Source organism: Bubalus kerabau, chromosome 12 (assembly GCF_029407905.1).
Source record: "Bubalus kerabau isolate K-KA32 ecotype Philippines breed swamp buffalo chromosome 12, PCC_UOA_SB_1v2, whole genome shotgun sequence".
Taxonomy (NCBI): domain Eukaryota; kingdom Metazoa; phylum Chordata; class Mammalia; order Artiodactyla; family Bovidae; genus Bubalus; species Bubalus kerabau.
In genome coordinates, this window is record NC_073635.1 from 70509567 (window position 1) to 70533570 (window position 24004).

General features: G+C 38.9%; 2 protein-coding genes across 3 annotated transcripts in view; one reads left to right on the forward strand and one right to left on the reverse strand.

The window, feature by feature from the left end:
* The window catches only part of LOC129624634 (ATP-binding cassette sub-family C member 4-like), a 369352-nt gene that overhangs the window by 289370 nt on the left and 55978 nt on the right, over nucleotides 1-24004 (forward strand). The window contains exons 23-27 of the mRNA XM_055542789.1: nucleotides 785-895; nucleotides 1853-1953; nucleotides 3013-3204; nucleotides 14749-14904; nucleotides 23484-23573. Coding sequence (XP_055398764.1) covers nucleotides 785-895; nucleotides 1853-1953; nucleotides 3013-3204; nucleotides 14749-14904; nucleotides 23484-23573 — 650 coding nt within the window. The remainder of the gene's footprint in view (nucleotides 1-784; nucleotides 896-1852; nucleotides 1954-3012; nucleotides 3205-14748; nucleotides 14905-23483; nucleotides 23574-24004) is intronic.
* Nucleotides 3625-5235, reverse strand: LOC129624635 (heterogeneous nuclear ribonucleoprotein A3-like). 2 transcript variants are annotated; one of them, XM_055542791.1, is made up of 2 exons: nucleotides 4349-5235; nucleotides 3625-4207 (listed from the first exon to the last, which is right to left on the reverse strand). In XM_055542791.1, exons 1-2 carry the CDS (start codon nucleotides 5169-5171, stop codon nucleotides 4032-4034), a joined length of 999 nt encoding a protein of 332 aa, XP_055398766.1. In that variant the 5' UTR covers nucleotides 5172-5235; the 3' UTR covers nucleotides 3625-4031. The 2 variants fall into 2 exon arrangements, with proteins under 2 accessions (XP_055398766.1, XP_055398765.1); XM_055542790.1 differs by having other exon boundaries at nucleotides 3625-5235.

Below are 24004 nucleotides of genomic sequence, written 5' to 3' on the forward strand. Positions count from 1 at the left end.
ATCCTTATCTAATTAACAGATTTTTAACTCACTTGGTTAATATTATTCTGAATATTGGTAATATTTTTCCCTAGGTAGAAATTTCAGAATTCCCTCTAGATCTGTAAAATCTTGGCCCATCTCTCCAGTCTTTATTGTATCTTAAAGATAAAATGGCATTTTGAAACTCACATGCAGATCCAGTTAGCTCATAGTTGTATAGACACTGGCTTCTAAGAATAAACACTGTGCAGGGCCCTGTAGTAAGTGTGGAGGCACTGGAAACAGAGTGTGAGCTGTGCTCTCTGCTGTCAGAAAGCTGGGAACAATTGCTCCTGAGAGAGGATGAGCCTCATGTCAAGGCCTAGCACTGTAGGAAATGCACCAATGAAACCATTTTTCCATTTTCTCCATTGTGATCATATTACTGTTTATAATCTGTGAGTTGAATTTTTTTCTTATTAAAGTATAGTTGATAAACAGTAGTATGTTAGTTTCAGATGTACAGCAAAATGATTCAGTTTTATATGTGCATTTTTTTTCAGATAATTTCCTATCATAAATTATTACAAGTTATTGAATATAGTTCCACAGAGCCCCTGGCTTGATTCTTCTGTGTCCCATATTATCTGGTATCAAAACAGCTTTTTGGAACCTTCATGTTCCTTGGGTGTATAACTTTGCCACCCTACTTTGTGTAAAAATCTTCTGTAGCTCAACTGAGCAAAATGGTCTTTCTTGTTCAAAACAGTTAACATGGTTTTTCTAACTTATTCATTATGCTTATTATGGTTCACAAATCCAGAGGCCTGGTTCTTGCTTTTGACTATAACCCGATGGTTCTCTTTGCGTCTGGATATCATCTATTTCATCTTCATCTGTCTTGTTGACTTTGGGGCCCTGCTTCTTTCACAAAGTAAGTATGGGTGTAAATAACTATTTATGGTGTGATTAAAATTTATAGTTGTATTTATAGTTATTATATTAAACTCTTGCTGCCTTGTCTAACAAGTACAATTTGGTTCTAATGAATTGTATTAAAGCATTTGCAGCATGTGATTCCACAGTGTGGCCCATATAGAGAGGTCATTTGGTCTTGTTGGGACCTTTTATTCTTTTCTCTTTCATTGAATGAGTTGATGTCTACTCAGCGATAGCAAGCTGACCTTAGAAATTTCCTGGTAGTGTTTAGTAGTTGGATGGAGAGAAACAAATTTGCCATGAAGCTTTTTGTCCAAGTTAGGACTTTAGATTTTGGCTTTAGGGCTACTTGGGTCTCTTGGTTGTAGGTGCTTGGTGCACAAGGATGAGAAAAATTCTCTGTAGCAAAGGACACTATCCTCATTGCTGTTTGGGTACCAGATGAGCAGGTGTTGGTATAAATGTCATGAATTTACCATCCTTAAATATTCTATAAGAGCAATATTGAATCACAGTCTTTAATATGAAACAATGAGAATTTTATTTTAGTTTTAAAAGCACTGGCTTTTAGAAACCATTGCCTTGTTTTTCATGGTTTCCAACTATGGTTGCATTGGACATAGAAAGTGACATTGCTTGATTGTTCTTGAAACCACAATGACAAAAGTCTTAATAATAACATTATTCCTCATTGTCTACTGTATATTGACAATGTTGAGATTAAGTTCATTTAAGTCTTTCTGAATTCATAGTGGTTTTAATTTTTGGGGAGGGAGGTTTTAATTGTATTGTGGACTCAATCAAATGATAGTAAAAGTATAAGTAATATTGTCATTATATGTTAATGATTTAAATATTATAAAGGAGTTATTTTAATAAAGTGATAGAAGGAACTGGCCTCAAGGTCAAAAACAGGACTGACTTTTTTTCCCCCCTCTTCTTCCTCATTTAGCTTTGAATGTCGGGCAGCTTGGCCTGATACTGTCCTATGCCCTCAACGTCATGGTGGTGTTCCCATGGTGCATCAGGCTAAGCGTTGAAGTTGAGAATATGGTATTGTTTATCTTAACATTCTTAACCTTGTACTACTTCTTGCCATTAAAAAGTGTAAAAGGAATTCTTATGTAAAATATTAAAACTTATTTTTACATCTATCTTACAGAGGTTTTTATATCCTCCTCCATCTGTTTAAAGCTACTGTAAAAAAATATATCTTTTACTCAGTCTTATGTGTGCCATGTCAGCAGGTTTTTATTCATCACAAACTGTCTTCCAATGTCATAAATGTCTCTGTAGGAGGGAGGTTCTGAAATCTTGGAGAGAATATAAGCCAGTTTGGGGAGAGGTTGTTTATTATTGTTTCTTAACTGGTAATTGCTCATTATTGGTAAAAGAAGAATTCAATATTTTGTAGTTCTTTGTTTAATTGATAGATATCTGTCCCCGCCTCATTTTAGCATTTATTCTTGTATGTGTTAAACACCTGAATGTGCTGCTATCCCTCCTTTTTGGTAGAATAAGCCACCTCTCTGAATGTGCTATCAAAGATAAGTTATTTTTGTTTAGGAGGCCTTGGTCAGTATTTAAATTATATTCTCCTTTGAGTATTGCATATTGTCCCAAAGAGAGAAAAACAATAAAAATGCAATATTTGCATTTCTCTCTTCTAATAGAGTAGAAAGTGAGAAATTATTAAAATGAGGTTTGATGACCATCCAGTTCTACTCCTCTATAACACGTGGCCCTTTTATAACCACTGATTAGTGTTCATATGTATTCTTTTCTTTGACAAAATTCTTTTTATTCAGATGTGTGGAAAGTGAATAAATAAAATCTTTGCATTCATTTATCTAATTCTTTTAGTTTTAATAAAATGCTGAAGGAAGCAGCCCTAAGTGAAACTGTTATAGGATGATGAATAAGTTTGCAAATCATCAAAGGAGTCATCACACTCCTACTTCAGTCCTTCACAGATACTAAGACCTGGAATATTCTTAACCATATAAAAAGCAGATATAAAGATATAAAAACAGAACACCTTATTTACAGTCTCTGAACATCCATAAATAAAACCCTCTGCTCCTAACCCACATGATGTCATATATGTTTCAGATGATTTCAGTAGAAAGGGTGATAGAATATACAGAGCTTGAGCAAGAAGCACCCTGGGAACTCGAGTTTCGTCCACCACCAGACTGGCCCAACAATGGAATGATTGCTTTGAGCAATGTGAACTTCAAGTACAGCTCAGATGGGCCTCTGGTATTGAAGGATCTGACAACAGACATTAAACCAGGAGAAAAGGTTTGTTTAAGCCATTTGCCTCTTTAAAATTCAGCTGAAGATTTAGTGCCACATCTGCTGTTGACTTTCTTGTGTGTGTTGGGAGGACTCTTTGTTCTTCATGGGTGCAGATTAGATCAATGACACCACAGGTGAATCTCTCTTGAAAACTGACCAGGGGATGGGGATCCCAGTATTTCTTTCCCTTTGTTGTGAACTCCCTCATGGTGGTTGGAGGGTCCTGAGCTCCTGAACTATAACTTAGCCTGACCCAGGACACTATATTGACACCTGATTATTCATGTGGATTCTGAGAAGTCAGCCTTGACTCACTGTCTCTTAACTCTCCAATATCTCCTTTTTTCCCCATCCATTCTTCTTTGTATTTCTGAAATCTTCTCTTCTTCCTCTGATGCCCTTCAGCTATGGCCTCCCCCTCTGTTCTTCTTTTTTTTTTTTTTTGAAAAGTTAAAAATTCCTTAATTTTTTATTCCTGGTACCACTACCACAATTTACAGGGCAATATACCTGATGTAATGAAAAGAAAAAGAAAAAGACAAAGCTACAACAGATAAAAGACCTCAGGAATGTACATCTAATTGACACTACATTGCATTAATCAATAGCTGAACTTTTTGCAAACTGTGGCTATGACAGTCCTGAACAAGAAGGGTTTCCTGTTTAAGCTGCAGTAACTTTTCTGACTATGGATCATCGTTCCTTCTGTGGCAGATTTTTACAGTTCCTCTAATGCATTTGGGACAACTGTCTCAAAGTAACCTGCAGCTTTCCTGACAACTCCTCGCTCTCTCTCCTGCTAAGAACTGTAGCCCTTTTCTTCTGAGTTTTTAGAACCTTCTGCTACCATATCCACCACTTTCACCACCAGATCCATAACCACCACCATAGGGACTGCCCGAGCTTCTTCCACCAAAACTACCCCCTTTCATGGGTCCATAATTTGACTGCTGTTGTCCACTATAATTTCCAAAATCATTATAGTTTCCACCACCACCATAGTTACCTCCAAAATTTCCTCCTTCATTGTAACCATCATATCCTCCACCACCGCCACCATATCCACCACCTTGGTTTCCATAGCCTCCTGGTCCACCACCACCGTAACCTCCTCTACTACTATAACCAGGACCACCATAGTTGCCACCATCCCCTCCAAATCCATTATATCCACCATCGCCTCCTCCATAGCTCCCTCTGCTGCCACCACCTCCACCACCATAGCCTCCTCTTCCACCAAAGTTTCCACCATGGCCAAAGTTACCTCCACCACCTCCAAAGTTTCCTCCACGACCCATAAAGTTGCCAGATCCACCTCCACGACCTCTTTGTGATCCAGCAGATTGCATCTCTTGTTTAGAAAGGGCCTTTTTCACTTCACAATTATGCCCATTAATAGTGTGGTATTTCTGAACAACAATTTTATCAACTGTATCATGATCATCAAAAGTTACAAAAGCAAATCCTCTCTTTTTTCCACTCTGCCTGTCTTCCATAACTTCTATGGTTTCAATCTTGCCATACTTTTCAAAGTAGTCTCTCAAATTATATTCTTCTGTATCTTCTTTAATACCATCAACAAAAATTTTCTTCACTGTTAGATGGGCACCAGGCGGCTTTACAGAATCCTCTCTAGAAACAGCTCTCTTTGGTTCCACTACACGCCCATCAACCTTGTGCGGTCGAGCACACATCGCTGCATCCACTTCTTCAACACAAGAGTAAGTCACAAAACCAAAGCCCCTGAAACGTTTTGTTTGGGGGTCTCTCATCACCACACAATCTGTAAGTGGGCCCCATTTCTCAAAATGTTCTCTTAAGCTATCATCTGTAGTTTCAAAGCTCAGACCACCAATAAACAGCTTTCTCAACTGCTCTGGTTCCTTGGGATCATGACCCTCCTCCCCCCGGCGGCGGCGGCGACGGCCGGAGTCGGGCTGGGGGCGACCGGGCGGCGGTTTTACCTCCATTTTGAGACCGGACTCGCCTCTTCCAACTCGAGTTCAATATGGGACCGAGAGGAAGAGGCCTCCTCCTCTGTTCTTTGAGCCTTCCCGTAGACTTGTCCTCCATTAACCCACACTCGACTGTCATCCTCCTGCCCTGCGCCCACAGACTGCTTCTTTCTTAAGCACAGATCTGATCCTTACTGGACTGGGCGAGCTGCTGCTGGAACCATAGGGCAGCCCTAGATCCATTCTGGCAGGGATTGTGTGGCCAGCTCAGAGCCACAAGAGAAGAGCCCAGAATCAGTCAGGGGTGAAAAACCAGAGCCCTCCATGGAGGCAGAGTCCGGAGACTCAATCAGAGTTGATGAAAGCAAACCAAGAGGAGCAGGGAAGATTCCAGGTGGAAGATGGCAGAAAGACTTGTGACCTGGTCCTGTCAGCACCCATGTTTGCAAGTGATGTTCCTTTTCCATGCATCTTGAGGCCCTCAGCTGGGACCAGGGCAGAGTCTTGAAGAACAGACTAAACCAGAACAGACAAGGCAGTAGGCATCTCTTCCCCACCTACCTCTCCAGCCTCAAGTCCTCATGTTCACACACTCCCCAACACTCAGGTTGTGTGTAGATTCTCCTAAAGTACCACATCCTCCCTGCTTCCAGTGTGCACACACGGCCCTCTCTACTTCAGAGATCCTTCGCCTCTGTCATCTTCTGGTTAAAGCCTCCTCATTTTCTGAGTTAATTCTAATGTGTCTGCTTCCCAATTCCTTCTAATGTTGTATACCCTTAAGATAGCATTTATTGTACATGCGTGTACAAGTATCCATCAACAGGTGAATAGATAAATAAAATGTTACTCACTCACTCTCCCAGCCAGCAGTCCCTCAGCAGCCTCTCTGTGCCCTGCAGAATGCCATTTTCTGGGGAACAGAGCTAAAAAGAAGATTCTCCCTGATCCATACAATGTAATATTATTCAGCCTTAAAAAGAAAGGAATTTCTGACCCATGGATAAACCTTGAGTACATCATACTAAATGAAATATGCCAGACACAAAAGAAAAAAATACTATATAATTCTACTTTTATGGGGTTCCTAGAGTAGTCAAATTCCTAAAGACAGAAAGTAGAATGATGGTCACCAAGGACAGGGGGATGGAAAGTAAGGAGTTATTGTTTAATGAGTATAGAATTTAAGTTCTACAGGACAAAGAATAAAAGGCAAAAAATATTCTGGAGGTTTGTTGCACAATAATATGAAAACTTAAGACTAAACTGTCAATTTAAATATAGTTAAATTGGCAAAGTGTATGTTATATGTATTTGACCACAATTAAAATAAAAGAGAGCATCGTCACATGCTTTGTAATTTTGAGTCTATATCCCAGAATACCCTAAGGCTTCTAAAGATTAGGGAACATCTTATTTTTAGCTCTGTTCCCCAGAAAGTGTTCTGCAGGGCACACAGAGTGCTGAGGGACTGCTGGCTGCAAGGTTGAGTGAATAATGCATGGATAAGTGTAACCAGTAGCCAAAACATACACACAAGGCAACTCATTGTAAGTAACCAGTTTCCTAGATGTGTTAAATACTTTAGGAACTGCTGTTTAAATCTCTATCTACCTCAGACCCACCTAGTGGACCGTAGCCATATTTAATGAATGATACCCTTGTGACTCTGTGTGACGCTATGGACTGCAGCCCTCCAGGCTCCTCTGGTCATGGGATTTTCCAGGCAAAAATACTAGCATGGGTTGCCATTTCCTTCTCTAGGGGGTCTTCCCAACCCAGGGATCAAACAGAGGTCTCTTACCTCTACTTGCATTGGCAGGAGGATTCTTTACCACTAGCGCCATCTGGAAAGCCCTTGTGACATGAAAGAATATTAAATTTAATGCCCAAATGATATCCAGGGCCTGGAGGAGGACATGGCAACCTACTTCAGTATTCTTGCCAGGAAAATCCCCATGTACAGAGGAACCTGGCGGGCTACAGTCCAGAGAGCAGCTTCAGTTAGTCACATGGCAAAAACTTGCTCCTTAGTATTTCCAGTTTCAGTGTAGGTTGGGAAAATAGTAACTGTACCTCATGATGCAATCCTGTCCTTAAAATCACCATAGGTGATGTTTGCTTACTAGCAGTTAAGTATGTCCATCAGATTTCTCATCATAAACATAATTCTGTCAATTTGCTCCTGTCTTAAATTTTGCCCAAAGACATCAAATATGAATTATCTATATCTTAGGGACATAACATATTTGTATTCTTCTACCTTAAAATTCTCAAATCATAGGACTATCTGAGCTTCTAAAATGTTTGAGGGATGATTGAATCTGGAGACTGAGTTAATAACTTGTTACTTGACTTTTGATTCGTGTCATGGTCCACTCACAGTATCACCATTAGTTTCATTTCTGTGTTTAAAGATTATAACCAGGCAGCATGTTCATGAGGTGATTTCACACCACCTGTGTACATCCTCAGGTTTCCTCTCCTGCTCACCTGTCCCAGGCCCCGTCACTCCTGGATACCCTTTTGTGTTGGATTTGATTGACTGAGGTTGCTGGGAGTGAGCCAGACTAGCAGAAATTGGGCTTTATTCTCTCCCTCATTTCCTCTGCTGTCCCAATTCCTGGAAGTTAGGGTAAATGGGAAAAATTAATAGGTATTATGCTGGTTTCTAATTTATAGAAGAAATAGCAAGCAAAAAATGAGGTAAATAGCACCTTAGGCTTCCTGTGTAGATATTGAACCTGGGTTGAGTTTTTCATTTAGATGATTTGATGGTTTATTTGATCATTTTAGAGAGTACTAGGCTATTTTAAAGCATTTTTCAGCTCTAGAGGTAGATTGATATTGGTTTGTTATATTTTTTTCTTGCTCAGAGTTATTACTTAGATAATACATTTTAATAGATGCTTACTAGACCTTGATATAATGTACAAATATGTTAGTTTCCTACATTTTCTCCTTGTTTATTTCCTCAGCAACTCCTCTCCCCACTCCCAAATTGTCCCACTTTCTTTACCAGCTTCCTAATTCCTCATGACTCCGACTGTGGTGCCAGGGTCAATAGCACCTGCATCTCCTGGAGCTTCTTAGAGATGAAGAATCCCATTCTCATCCAGACTTCTTGACTCAGCATCAAATTTGCACAAGACCTCCTAGTAAAGTCCCTTCTCTCCCATAGACAGTGTTTGATGACTCATAACCCATGATTTCCATGAAACATTCTTTGACAGTTTGAAATTGAGCTCATGAATCACCCAAACCCCTCTTGTGTCTGAGCATGAGACTCTAGAAAGTTCTGTATCACCTACCACCCTACAGATTCATATTTATATTCTGCAAATCATGCCTTTACATTATAATCTAAGACTGTGTGATTCCACTGCATTTCTTTGCATCTTTTCAGTGAGTCTGTCTTCATTACAGGCAGTTTTAATCCTGCTCCAGCCTTCCCCACACCAGCCTCCTGCAGGGACTGGAGGGATTTCCCACAGGTTCAGTCCTGCCTGGACCTAGAATCAGAGACAGCCCTGCACAGCAGTGTATGTGCAGCTCTTTCACCACCTAATGGGATAAAAAATGAGTCTTGCTGCCCCAAGCAGTGCCTGTGGTCTGTTTGGCCTGTTTCCTGGGAAAACTTGTGTCCCACTTAGCTGCAGGGTTCTTCCCCAGCCCACCTGTAGGTGCTGGTTTTTCCTGCTTACAGCCTGCCCACCTGATCTCAGTCATTTTCTTTGTTCAGAGAGTCCCTCTTTGTTCTTCTTGTCCCACCCACTACTTTATAGTCGCCCATATCCATAACTTGATTAAACTCTCTGGCCATAGGATCTCCATGTTAGGTCTGTTCCTTTAACTGTAGCTAAACCTCTCCCCACTTTCTCTGTTCTAGTTAGCCAGAGGGACATAATAGGGAGTCATGCCAACCAGGTGATAAAGAGGCCATCAGCAGAATGGAAAAGAACTTGACATATGTGGAATGAGTCCCATCCTGGCACTTAAAAACTTTATTATTTCAGGCGGACTAGTTAATCTAACTAAGCTTTGATCGTCTCTTTTGCAAAATGGCGGTGACAGGACCTAATCTCTAAGGTAGTTGTACAACTTAAACAACATAAGATACATAAAACACCCAGCATGGAGATCAGCATGCAGTACATGCTTGGACAAAGATAGCTGTCATTTTCATAAGGTGTAAAATGACCATAACCACTTATACTTTGTTTACTTATAAACTATCTCATGAAAATGAGCTTAGCCATTTGCAATTGTATTTATGTCTATAGAATCCTTATGCTGTGTCTGCTTCTCTGTCCAGCTTATCACATTCCTAGACGATATAGTAACAGATCTTTCATACATTTCTCCAGGCTGAGTTAAAAACTTCAGCTCCCTACAGAAGCCTCTTTTGCACAGGACACCATAGGTAATACAAAGGCAAATCCAATGCAGATCCTACTGTCAACATATACAGTCCAGTTGAAGAATAAGAAAAAGGCTGTATTAACTTTGTAAGAACTTTTATGGAAGTTTATTAAAAGATGGTATAACATCTGTTAGGGTTTAAACAAACCCCCATGAGGGGAGAAGTACAGAATTTCCAAGGAATTACACAGGTAAGAGAGGCTTTAGTGACTTGTGGTTAGAATTTTAGCAGGTGGAAATGTATGTGAAAGTCATTCCAGGAAGTGGGACATAAGCAAAACATGATGCTCTGATTCTGTGAATGAAGACTTAGGCACCTCGTATTCAGTTAAGTGAACTATCAGATGTATAACACACTTTCATGTCCAACTCCACAACTACCTAGTCACCCCAAGGAAACTGACTCATAGACGTGAAGGATGGAGAGGTCAGATATCCTGGGGTGGAGCAATGGGCACAGAACTGGCCTTCATGAGGTTAATCTGAGAAGTGAGAGCACGTGCACCAGAGTGGGCAGATGTGAGAGGCAGGGAGCCAGGAACTCTTGTGCCTCCAGGAAGATGTCCTGGGAATGTGATACCACTTTTTGAAATCAAACTGATGTAAATTAAAACTAAGTTATAACACATGGGTTTGTGAATGTGCAGGGAAACAGCTGAAAGTAGAAATTGCTATCATATTTCTGGAGGTAGTTTGGCAGTACTTAAGAGTCTACTTTAAAAATGTTCATACCTGTTTCTTGGCAATTCCACATATGAGAACTTATCTTAAGAAAATAATGATAGTTGTTTGCAAAGATTTGGCTTCAAGGGTATTTAACATACAGTTATTTATAATAGCAAAATATTAGAGACTGCCTAAATATCCACCAATAGGGGGTTTATTAAATAAATTATCACACATACTATAATAATATATAGTCATTAAAATAAATATTTTTGGTGAATATTAAATGAAAACAAATTGCAATATGTTCATATCTCTTTATGTTTAAATGAGTTTTTGTCTTCAACATACACACACATAGACACACACACATCCAGAAAGAAAATACATCAGTATCTTAGGAATGGATTTATTGGTGTGCAGGGGTGATGACTAGTATTTATTTACTTTCTGGATTTATTTGCATTGATTATGATTAACAAAAAGATTTGTTTGGTTTTCTAAAAGCTAACACAGACTGTTACTCACATAATGATTATGGTCATTAAAATAAGGGATTGAGTCATGAAACATTGCAGGTATAGAATCTGTAGGCCTTGGTACCATGCTGGAATCAGGGAAAACTGGAAATAAAGTGGACAGTTGAGCCTGGGAAAGAAGTAATGAGATTAAAGTAGGAAAGTCAGAAGAAGTGGCTGTTTTGTGGGGGCATTTGATGTTAATCATGTGGAGTTCAATGTATCAGTATGGAGATAGATCTGGGGGCAGATGTCAATAAGTTGGTGTGGTTGTCAGAGACCAACCCTGGCCTGGTTGGAAAAACAAAAAGGAGCAGTTGTAAAGCTGAGGTAAGACTGTTTCCAAGTACCTTTGGATTTAGGAATGTAAAATTACTGATATTGGTGACATTCCCCACAGGCACTTAGCAAAACCCTTTGGTGACCTGGGAAAGACTTCCAGACATAGCTTTGAAAACTGAACGGCAGAAATAGCCCAGGCCGGATTTTCTTTGAGTTGCCTTTTTCTTACTCTCCTTTTTGGAGTTTGTAGTTTATAGTCCCGCTCACACACATTCTTACAACACAGTTCTCACCTATGTCCCGATATGTTTTGATTCACATATGAGAACACCCAGAAATACAGGGATACCTGGTTTTATTGTGCTTGACTGATACTGCATTTTTTGCAAATTGAACATTTGTGGCAACCCTGCCTCAAACATGTGTATCAGTACCATTTTCCCTACAGAATTTGCTAATTTCATGTCTTTGGGTCACATTTGGTAATTCTTGCAGTATTTCAAACTTATTATATTATTATATTTGTTATGATCTGTGATCAATGATCTTTTATGTTGCTGCTATAATTTGCCAGAGGCTCAGTTGACAGTTAGCATTTTTAAACAATAAAGTTTTTTTTAAATTAAGATACTAATACTGTTTTTTAAGATGTAACACTATTGCTTACATCACAGACTATAGTATAGCATACCATGACTGAGTGACTGAACTGAACTGAACTGAACTTTTATATAGATGGGGAAACTAAAAAAGTGTGACTTGTTTTATTGCAATACTTATTTTATTGCGGTGGTCTGGAACTGAACCTGCCATGTTGCCCAGATCAGCCTGTACAGAGAACATATGAGCTATTCATGTATGCAGAAGAACCTACCTATATGCAGAAAATGACCCATCAGTGTTAAAAAAATTAAGATAGAAAATTGGCTACAAAGATAAATCAACTAAAGCTACTTTTCTTACATGTAATCTCTGTAAAGATAAATTCCTTTTTGAAGTGCCATTATTGATCTTACAGATTAAGCTTTGGAACTTTGAAGGTATTCAAATGAGAAAATATATAAGGTTCCCAGAATATAATCAGTGCTCAGAAAGATTTAATTCTTCTCTGTTTAAAGCTGTGAATTTTAAAAATTTAAAGTCCAGGTTTGATGCACGATACTGAATGCTTGGGGCTGGTGCACTGGGACGACCCAGAGGGTTGGTATGGGGAGGGAGGAGGGAGGAGTGTTCAGGATGGGGAACACGTGTATACCTGTGGCAGATTCATGTTGATATATGGCAAAACCAATACAATATTGTAAAGTTAAAAAATAAAATAAAAAAATAAAAATTTACTAACTGAATTAATTTACAAATGATTGAAAGCATGTCTTATGCACATCATCAATTCCAAATTCCTAAATAAAGAGGAAATCATCTTTTGAGAAGCTCTCACTAAGGAATCTGCAGTTATGCAAGCTCATTGCTATAAAAATGCCAGTTTCTGCATACATGCTTTTATTTATTTTTATTGAAGTATAGTTGACTTACAATGTTGTATTACTTTCAGGTGTATAGCAAGGGGATTCAGATGTATAGATTCTTTTTCCATATAGGTTATTACAAAATACTGAGTATAGTTCCTTGTGCTATATGGTGAAGTGAAGTTGCTCAGTCATGTCCTACTCTTTGTGACTCCATGAACTGTAGCTCACCAGGATCCTCCATCCGTGGGATTTTTCCAGGCAAGGGTACTGGAGTGGGTTGCCATTTCCTTCTCCAGGGGATCTTCCCAACACAGGGATTGAATCCGGGTCTCCCATACTGTAGCCAGATGCTTTACCATCTGAACCACCAGGGAAGCTATAGGGTAGGACCTTTTTTATTTTATATATGGTAATGTGTATGTGCTGTGCTATACTTAGTCACTCAGTTGTGTCTGACTCTGAGACCCCATGGTCTGTAGCCCGCCAGGCTTCCCTGTCCATGGGGATTCTCCAGGCAGGAATACTAGAGTGGGTTTCCATGCCTTCCTCCAGAAGAAGTGTGTATATGTTACTCCAAAATTCCTAATTTATTCCCCCACCACTTTCCCCTTAGGTAACCATAAATTTGTTTTCTATGTCTGTGAGTCTGTTTCTGTTTTGTAAATAAGTTCATTTATATAATTTTTTTAAGATTCCACATGTAAGTGATAACATGATACTTTCTTTGCCTTTGTCTGATTTACTTCACTTAGTATAATCTCTTGGTCCATCCATGTTGCTGCAAATGGTAACATTTCATAACTTTTTATGGCTGAGTAGTATTCCCTTTGGAGAAGGAAATGGCAACCCACTCCAGTGTTCTTGCCTGGAGAATCCCAGGGATGGGGGAACCTGGTGGGCTGCCGTCTATGGGGTTGCACAGAGTCGGACACGACTGAAGCGACTTAGCAGCAGTAGCAGTATTCCCTTTATATATGTATCACATCTTCTTTATCGATTCCTCTGTTAATGGACATTTAGTTTGCTCCCATGTCTAGGCTACTTTATATTGTGCTCTGCATGCATGTTTATAGCACACAGTGAAAAGCCAACTTTTATAATACAGTTTCATTCCTAACCAGCATTTTACCTGCATTATTGTGATTCTTTGATCTTATTTTTAATGTATTAATTTCTTTATGCCTTGATTTTATATTACCAGACTGATACTTGACATATATCTTTCCAAGGCTTAACTATAAGTATTAATTGGTTTGTAAAATGCCTTTTGAACTATTCGGATGAAAGGTTCCATATAAATAGCAAATGTTGTTTGTGTTGTTGTTGATTTTATTATTTGTGTTTCGCGTACTGGCTACTGTCTCTTAAGACACTGAGATGAGTATTTTGCAATTTTAAAATGATTCCTTTCAAGACAGAACATAACCAAGGCATTTAATACGTTGAAGTGATTTAGTTTCTCTACCAGAGAATGTATGTGTGCTCAGTCGCTCAGTCGTTTCTGACTCTTTGCGACCCTATGGACTTTAGCCTGCCATTCTCCTCTGTCCATGGGATTCTCCAGGCAAGAATACTGGAGTGGGTTGCCATTACCTACTCCAGGAAATTTTTCCAACCTAGGGATTGAACCACTACATCGTTGACATCTCCTGCATTGGCAAGCAGGTTCTTTGCCACCAGCGCTACCTGGGAAGCCCAGAGAATAAGCCCTTTTAAATAATAGAACTCTGGGAAAATGTATACTTATGTATATGTAACAGTTCTGATTTGATTTGTTGATATCTCTATGAAATTATCCACAAAATTCTCAAGGTTCAAAATATGCAGACAGTAGAAATAAAAACTAAATATTTATTTCTTATGGAACACTTAGGCAACTTCTGATTTTTTGTTGCTAGTAGATTGATTTTGTTATTTTTAACTCTTCTTTGGACCAGGGTATCTCAACCCGAAGACATTTGTCAATGTCTGACATTTTTGGTTGACAGTTTAGGTGTGCTTCTGGCCTCTAGTGGGTAGAGTCCATGGCTACTGCTAAACATCCTACAATACACAGGACAGCCTCCCACCCCATAACAATGAAGTATTTAAACAAAAATGTCAATAGTGCCATGGTTGAAAAATGTATAGACTATATTCAATATAGAGCTTTTAAAATTGAACTTCAAGCACCAGGGTTTCTCCCAGGTTTGTTGCATGTTGTTAGTTCTTAATCCCTCCTGGATCTCTTCACAGGTTGGCATCGTGGGAAGAACAGGAGCTGGAAAAAGTTCTTTCATTGCTGCCCTCTTTAGATTGTCAGAGCCTGAAGGTAGAGTTTGGATTGATAAGATCTTGATAACCGAAATTGGACTTCATGATTTAAGGAAGAAAATGTCAATCATACCTCAAGTATGTACATCAGAATATTCTCACATGTTCTCTTAATCCTGTATCTAAGTTTAATTGCTTTTAAATTGATTGATTTTAAAAAATGAATGAAAGGGTTAATATCCCCCCCCCCCCCCAACCCCAGTAAAGCATATTTTTAACAGCAGGTATTTTCAACAGATACTTTAATCAGAAACCAGGTTTTGTTGTTTGTTCTTTTGGTTTGTATATATGTGATTTGATAGCTTATCCAGATAGATTTCTAGACTCAAAACTTTGCCAGATGCCACAATCTTATCCACTGATAACACACAATTCTGAGAACAATATGATAAATGATTTAGCACTGGAACATAGGTTGTGTCTTACTGATGGAATTTTGCTATGGGAAATAAAGTTAACTTTTTATTTATTTATTTATTTTTGTTGGTTTTTTTTTTTTTATTTTATTTTTAAACTTTACATAACTGTATTAGATTTGCCAAATATCAAAATGAATCCACCACAGGTATACATGTGTTCCCCATCCTGAACCCTCCTCCCTCCTCCCTCCCCATTCCATCCCTCTGGGTCGTCCCAGTGCACCAGCCCCAAGCATCCAGTATCGTGCATCGAACCTAAAGATGATTATCTCAAAATGGATTAAAGATCTAAACGTAAGACCAAAACTATAAAACTCGTAGAGGAAAACATAGGCAAAACACTCTCTGACATACATCACAGCAGGATCCTCTATGACCCACCTCCCAGAATATTGGAAATAAAAGCAAAAATAAACAAATGGGACCTAATTAAAATTAAAAGCTTCTGCACAACAAAGGAAACTATAAGCAAGGTGAAAAGACAGCCTTCAGAATGGGAGAAAATAATAACAAATGAAGCACCTGACAACTAATCTCAAAAATATACAAGCAACTCCTACAGCTCAACTCCAGAAAAATAAATGATTCAATCAAAAAATGGGCCAAAGAACTAAATAGACATTTCTCCAAAGAAGACATACAGATGGCTAACAAACACATGAAAAGATGCTCAACATCACTCATTATCAGAGAAATGCAAATCAAAACCACAATGGGGCACCATTTCACGCCAGTCAGAATGGCTGCTATCCAAAAGTCTACAAACAATAAATGCTGGAGAGGGTGTGGAGAAAAGGGAACCCTCTTACACTGTTGGTGGGAATGCAAAGTAGTACAGCCACTATGGAGAACAGTGTGGAGATTCCTTTAAAAACTGGAAATAGAAGAACTGCCTTATGACCCAGCAATCCCACTTCTGGGCATACACACCAAGGAAACCAGAATTGAAAGAGACACGTGTACCCCAATGTTCATCACAGCACTGTTTATAATAGCCAGGACATGGAAGCAACCTAGATGTCCATCAGCAGATGAATGGATAAGAAAACTGGGGTACATATACACAATGGAGTATTACTCAGCCATTAAAAAGAATACATTTGAATTAGTTCTAATGAGGTGGATGAAACTGGAGCCTATTATACAGAGTGAAGCAAGCCAGAAAGAAAAACACCAATACAGTATACTAACACGTATATATGGAATTTAGAAAGATGGTAACAATAACCCTGTATGTGAGACAGCAAAAGAAACACAGATGTATAGAACAGTCTTTTGGACTCTGTGAGAGAGGGAGAGGGTGGGGTCATTTGGGAGAATGGCATTGAAACATGTATAATATCATATAAGAAATGAATCACCAGCCCAGTTTCAGTGCAGGATATAGGATGCTTGGGGTTGGTGCACTGGGATGACCCAGAGGGATGATATGGGGAGGGATTGGGAGGGGGGTTCAGGATGGGGAACATGTATATACCCATGGCGGATTCATGTTGATGTATGGCAAAACCAATACAATATTGTAATTAGCCTCCAATTAAAATAAATTTAAATTAAAAATAAATAAATAAAGGGGATTATCTCCCTGCAGGGCTTTTTGTGAAACTGTGGGGCTATAAGAATTACAGAGTGTATGGATGCTTTGGGGAGACTTTAATAAATGAGTGATTAATAAAAGATTTTAATGAGGCAAGCAAATCACTTCAGCATTCTTACGTTGAGAACCCAATGAACAGTATGAAAAGGCAAAAAGATATGACACTGAAAGATGAACCCCTCAGGTCAGTAGATTTCCAATATGCTACTGGAGAAGAGTGGAAGAATAGCTCCAGAAGGAATAAAGAGGCTGAACCAAAGTGGAAGCAACGCCCAGTTGTGGATGTGTCTGGTGGTAAAAGTAAAGTCTGATGCTGTAAAGAACAGTATTGCATAGGAACCTGGAATGTTAGGTTCATGAATCAAGGTAAATTGGAAGTGGTCAAACAGGAGATGGCAAGAGTGAACATCAACATTTTAGAAATCAGTGAACTAAAATGGATGGGAATAGGTGAATTTAATTCAGATGACCATTATATCTACTACCGTGGGCAAGAATCTCTTAGAAGACATGGAGTAGCCTTCATAATCAACAGAAGAGTCTGAAATGCAGTACTTGGTTGCAATCTCAAAAATGACAGAATGCTCTTGGTTTGTTTCCAAGGCAAACCATTCTACATCACAGTAATCCAAGTCTATGCCCTAATCACTAATGCTGCAGAAGGTGAAGCTGAATGGTTCTATGAAGACCTACAAGACTTTCTAGAATTAACACCAAAAAAAAAAAAAAAGTCCTTTTCATCAAAATCATTGCAGATGGTGGCTGCAGCCATGAAATTAAAAGACACTTGCTCCTTGGAAGAAAAACTATGACAAACCCAGACAGCATATTAAAAAGCAGAGACATCACTTTGCTGACAAAGGTCTGTATAGACAAAGCTATGGTTTTTCTAGTAGTCATGCACAGATATGAGAGTTGAACCATAAAGAAGGATGAGTACTGAAGATCTGATGCTTTCAAACTGTGGTGCTGGAGAAGATGCTTGAGAGTCTCTTCAACAACAAGATCAAGCAAGTCAATCCTAAAGGAAATCAACTCTGAATATTCATTGGAAGGACCGATGCCAAAATTGAAGCTCCAATACTTTGGCCATTTGATGTGAAGAACTGACTCTTTAGAAAAGACTTTGATGCTGGGAAAGATTGCAGGAAGGAGGAAAAGGGGGTGACAGAGGATGAAATGGTTGGATGGCATCATTGATCCAAAGGACATGAGTTTGAGCAAACTGGGAGATAGTGAAGATAATGAAAGCCTGGCGTGCTGCAATCTATGGGGTCGCAAAGAGTCAGACACAACTTAGTGACTGAACAACAACAGCAACAAGCAGGCAAGCAGTAGAGAATAGTGAAGAAGAATATGGGATATGGTATTCCATCTCTGTGCACCTCAATTTTCTCTCCCTTACAAGGCAGCTAACAAGTACCAACTCCTTGAACTATTGTGAGGACTTAATAGGTCTGTGTATGGAATGCTTCATGTAAAACCAGTATCTGGCTGCTGTGATCATGGAAAGTTGAATTGACCATTTCTTCTTGGTCTCTGATTCTGTTTTCCTTTGTTCTGCTTCTTAAATAAGTATAATTTTCAGGAAATATCTTGGTGATTCTCTAGAATGTAACAAAAGTAAATAAGTATATATCAAAACAGGACGATATTTCTTCTAGTGCTATGTCCTTCACTTGAAAAGTATCAGTTTAGAAACAAGTTTATTTACTTATGTGTCATGGGCTAATAAATGTCAGAAGATACTAAAAATCTTAGCCCTCCCCAGCCAAGAGTCCTTTCTCTTCACAACGTCTTGCTGACTACAGAGATGGAGAAAGTCTGTTGACTTGATTACTTACAGTTACTTGTCTGAGTGCAAAAAGCTTATATCCCCCTTCCCCAAAGGATTAGGAAGCAGTGATGCTTGTGCCTCAACACCCTGATTTAGGGAACCTAGGAAGCTGAGAGGAGATTCTGCAGAGGGGGAGCCCAAGGCTGTTTCTTTGAGTTGTCCCACTCAGGTGAGCCAGGCCCACACCATCTTCCCGGGCTCCCTGCGATCCTGGGAGCAGCAGCGGGCTTCTGGGATCATCTCTCTCTCTCTCTCTCTCTGCCCTCTAGGCTCATCCCCATCACTGTTGACCCCACCATGAGCAAGTCAGAACTAGGGGAGATGTGATAGCACCAAGGGCCTGCATAGGAGCTAGAGGCAGGGAAATGGTGTCATAGAGCATCAATCCTGGAGTCATGGGGGTTGGCGGGAAGCTTTCAGAAACGAATACTATATTCTTAAGAAAGTACTCCTCAAAAAAAAAAAAAAAAAAAAAAAGAAAGTACTCCTCAATTTGTGTTCAAAATTTCAGGAATAAGTAAAAACTGAAAGCACTTACTAGATACTTTCCTTAAACAACAGGGGGCTGAAGTGTATGCATCCTTTATGCTCATGATATGAAGTAGTTATGTTCCTCAGAAAGAACACCGTGGAGTGATTGCATTCAAGTAGTATCTGCTTATCTAAAAGAACCTAAAAAAATGGATTTCAAAACTTCTTTGGATGACTCTCTGCACCTAGAGACCCTAATGCTGTTGGCACAAAGAAAATGTTGTTTTTTTTTTTTAATTTTATTTTTAATTTTTTTTTTTACTTTATAATATTGTATTGGTTTTGCCATACATGGAAGCAACCTAGATGTCCATCAGCAGATGAATGGATAAGAAAGCTGGGGTACATATACACAATGGAGTATTACTCAGCCGTTAAAAAGAATACATTTGAATCAGTTCTAATGAGGTGGAAGAAAATGTTTTCAGTTGAAGAGAGATTCCTTGCAAATTGAGTGTTTATGATTACAGACCAAGGGTTGGCACAGATCAGCACAGATCTGTTTATTATTAAACAGACTCATTTTTATATGTTACAGATTTTTGAAATATCAAGGCAAAAGTTAGGTATTTTTTTTTAAATAGCCTACTCTGCTCTTTTGATATTTCTATTTCCTGAGTTTTCTCCAGTAGGTTGAAAGAGGTAAACCAGAGCTGTCTCTCTCTAAGACATCCCAAATTACCTGGCTTTCTTTCCCCTTTTTTCCTCATTGAGAACAAAACTCAGAAGAGGTGGATGTTCTATTACTAGACTCTAGACCAATGTAGTCAGAAGTCTTTGTTCAATCCCTTTGAACTGCTCCCTGGAGCTACCAAAAGAGAACTTTACAGGACTTATATTCATTTCTTTTGCTGGCAAACAATATTCTTCCTTCTGAATATGGATGACGATCAGTTCATTTAGAGGCTGCTGCTGCTAAGTCTCTTCAGTTGTGTCTGACTCTTTGTGACCCCATGGACTGTAGCCTGCCAGGCTCCTCTGCCCATGGGATTCTCCAGGCAAGAATACTGGAGTGCCATTTCCTCCTCCAGGGAATCTTCCTGAGCCAGGGATTAAATTTGTTTAGAGGCTACAGGATTAAAAAAAAAAAAAAAAAAAAAAGAAGAAGAAGAAGAAGAAGCAAACTAAGATTTTAAAACAACTCTGGGTCCTTATTCTTGAAACAGGGAGATGAGCTGCACCTTAAAGGTTCTCAGATTAGAAATGAGGACAGAGCTTTTAGGACTCAAGGGAGCAGCAGCTATAGTCGTGCTTCATAAACATTAGTGGAGGGCAGTTTCCTGGTTTGGGACTGAAATCATTAAAACTGTTGTTCTGTATCTGCCCCATTTGTAACCACTTGTATGATTTTTGTCTGGGTCCCAGGCTGTTTTAAGCATCAGGTTAGTGGGCAGGGCTTCTTTGTAAGATAATGAGAGTCTTATCTTCCAGGAGCATATAAAAAGGTCCAGTAAGACTGAGGTTTTCAGGCTTGCAGTTGTGTTGAGGGATTATCAATTTGCTACACTAAATGCTCTGATTCAGAGTGGCCATTTTTGTGTCACATGTCTAATATGAACTTACAGTAGTAGCAAGGGAAAATTACTACTAAATATGGCATGAAGGGTTACATTTAAAAAGTATCAACTTTATACCATGATGAAAAACAGGTTTGAAGCTAGTACTCCATTTAAAACGCTATATTGACGAAGAGCATTTGTTTCCCTGATTCTGCTGTGCCAGCTAACTCTTATTGTTGTTGTTCAGTTGTTATGTCCAACACTTTGCAACGTCATGGACTGTAGCACACCAGGCTCCTTTAACTGTTTAATTCTTATTAAATGAGATTTAATTGTGTACCTTCATAAAGAATATACTTAGGCCAACAAATTTAGTGTATATATAAAAATTTTTTATGTTCTGCTGTAAATCTCTACACTGAAGTGTTCTGCCTGTACACATCTTTATAATGATTATTTATAAGATAAGTTTATTTACTTCATTGCCTAGAGGTACTGTAGTACCTGATACTGTAATAATAATACCTGTTTTTATTACTTTGATCCTTATCTGCCCTTGCATATGTGTCTACTGTGAGCACTTTTACAGTCAGCTCCACAATTCATGTTTTAATAGATAATTCTTTTTATTCAATAAGTTTTGATGAAAATTTTACTGATTTTGAGATATATATTTGGCATGTAGAACAAATGGAAATACTCTTATTTACTAAACTCTGTTCTTCCATATACTACAGCTAAATGAGCATGCATAATCTCCCCATGTATCCTTTTAAACTGGCAGTATAGATGTAAGTGGGTGCCCATATTGCAATGGGAAATGCTTAAATTTAATTTTTAGTTTTAGTTGCTCAGTCTCAGCAAGGAGAGATAAGAAAGCCTTCCTCAGTGATCAGTGCAAAGAAATAGAGGAAAACAATACAATGGGAAAGACCAGAGATCTCTTCAACAAAATTAGAGATACTGAGGGAACATTTCATGCAAATATGGGCACAATAAAGGACAGAAATGGTAGGGACCTAACAGAAGCAGAAGATATTAAGAAGAGGTGGCAAGAATACACAGAAGAAATATACAAAAAAGATCTTCATGACACAATCACGATGGTGTGATATCCCACCTAGAGCCAGACATTCTGGTGTGAAGTTAAGTGGACCTTAGGAAGCATCATTATGAACGAAGTCAGTGGAGGTGATGGATGGAATTCCAGTTGAGCTATTTCAAATCCTAAAAGATGATGCTGTTAGAGTGCTGCACTCAATATGCCAACAAATTTGGAAAACTCAGCAGTGGCCACAGGACCGGAAAAGGTCAGTTTTCATTCAAATTCAAAGAAAGGCAATGCCAAAGAATGTTCATACTATTGCACAATTGCACTCATCTCACATGCTAGCAAAGTAATGCTCAAAATTCTCCAAGCCAGGCTTCAACAGTAAGTGAACTGTGAAATTCTAGATGTTCAAGCTGGATTTAGAAAAGGCAGAGGAACCAGAGATCAAATTGCCAGCATCTGTTGGATCATTGAAAAAGCAAAAGAATTCCAGAAAAACATCTGCTTTATTGACTATGCCAAAACCTTTCATTGTGTGGATCACAACAAACTCTGGAAAATTCTTAAAGAAATGGGAATACCAGACCACCTTACTAGCCTCCAGAGAAATCTGTATGCAGATCAAGAAGCAACAGTTAGAACTGGACATGGAACAACAGATTGGTTCCAAATCAGGAAAGGAGTATGTCAAGGTTATATATTGTCACCCTGCTTATTTAACTTATTTGCAGAGTATATCATGAAAAATGCTGGGCTGGATGAAGCACAAGCTGGAAGGAAGATTGTCAGGAGAAATATCAATAACCTTAGATATGCAGATGACACCACCCTTAGGGCAGAAAGCAAAGAAGAGTTAAAGCAGCCCTTGATGAAAGTGAAAAAGGAGAGTGAAAAAGTTGGCTTAAAACTCAACATTCAGAAAACTAAGATCATGACATCTGATCCTATCACTTCATGACAAATAGATGTGGAAACAATGGAAACAGTGAGAGACTTAATTTTTGGGGCTCCAGAATCACTGCAGATGGTGATTACAGCCATGAAACTAAAAGACACTTTCTCCTTGAAAGAAAAGCTATGACCAACCTAGACAGCATATTAAAAAGCAGAGACATGTCTTTGCCAAAAAAGGTCTGTCTAGTCAAAGCTATGGTTTTTCCAGTGATTACGTATAGATGTGAAAGTTGGAGTATAAAGAAATCTGAACACAGAAGAATTGAGGCTTTTGAACTGTGGTGTTGTAGATGACTCTTGAGAGTCCCTTGGACTGCAAGGACATCAAACCAGTCCATCCTAAAGGAAATCAGTCCTGGATATTCATTGGAAAGAAGCTGGAACTCCAATACTTTGGCCACCTGATGCGAAGAGTTGACTCATTTGAAAAGACCCTGATGCTAGGAAAGATTGAAGGCAGGAAGAGAAGGGGATGACAGAGGATGAGATGGTTGGATTGCATCACTGACTCGATGGACATGAGTTTGAGTAAGCGCTGGTAGTTGGTGAAGGACAGGGAAGCCTGGTGTTTTGCAGCAGTCCATGAGGTCACAAAGAGTTGGAAATGACTGAGTGATTGAACTGAATTGAACTGATTTGCAACCTTACTATTAATGATTGTAGTAAACTTTGCTTTTTTTTTTTTTTGCATTTTAAATCTGTTCTCTAAAAATTGGAATGAAATGAAAAGAGACTGCAGTAATAACATTCTCTATTTTGTTGTATTTAGGACCCTATTGTGTTCACTGGAACAATGAGGAAAAATCTGGATCCCTTTAATAAGCATACAGATGAGGAACTATGGAATGTCTTAGAAGAGGTAATTTATTAAATATGATAAATTTGTTAGCATCAATATCTCATGTGTGTACATTTAAAAGCATTGTAGGTAATTAAGGAAGCTTAACAGTTTAACTGACTTCATTTACCTCCTAGAAGAACATTGATGACATGGATGTACTTAAAATATGTTTATGATGCAATGAGTAAATATGAAAACCAACAGTATAATTCATCATGTTTCCATTTTACCTTTTTTCCCTAGAACCCAAAGCAATTAGATACATTACATTTCTTGCCCTTCAATTCAGTTCAGTTCAGTCGCTCAGTCGTGTCTGACTCTTTGCGACCCCATGAATCACAGCAGGCCAGGCCTCCCTGTCCATCACCAACTCCTGGAGTTCACTCAAACTCATGTCCATTGAATCGGTGATGCCATCCAGCCATCTCATCCTCTGTCGTCCCCTTCTC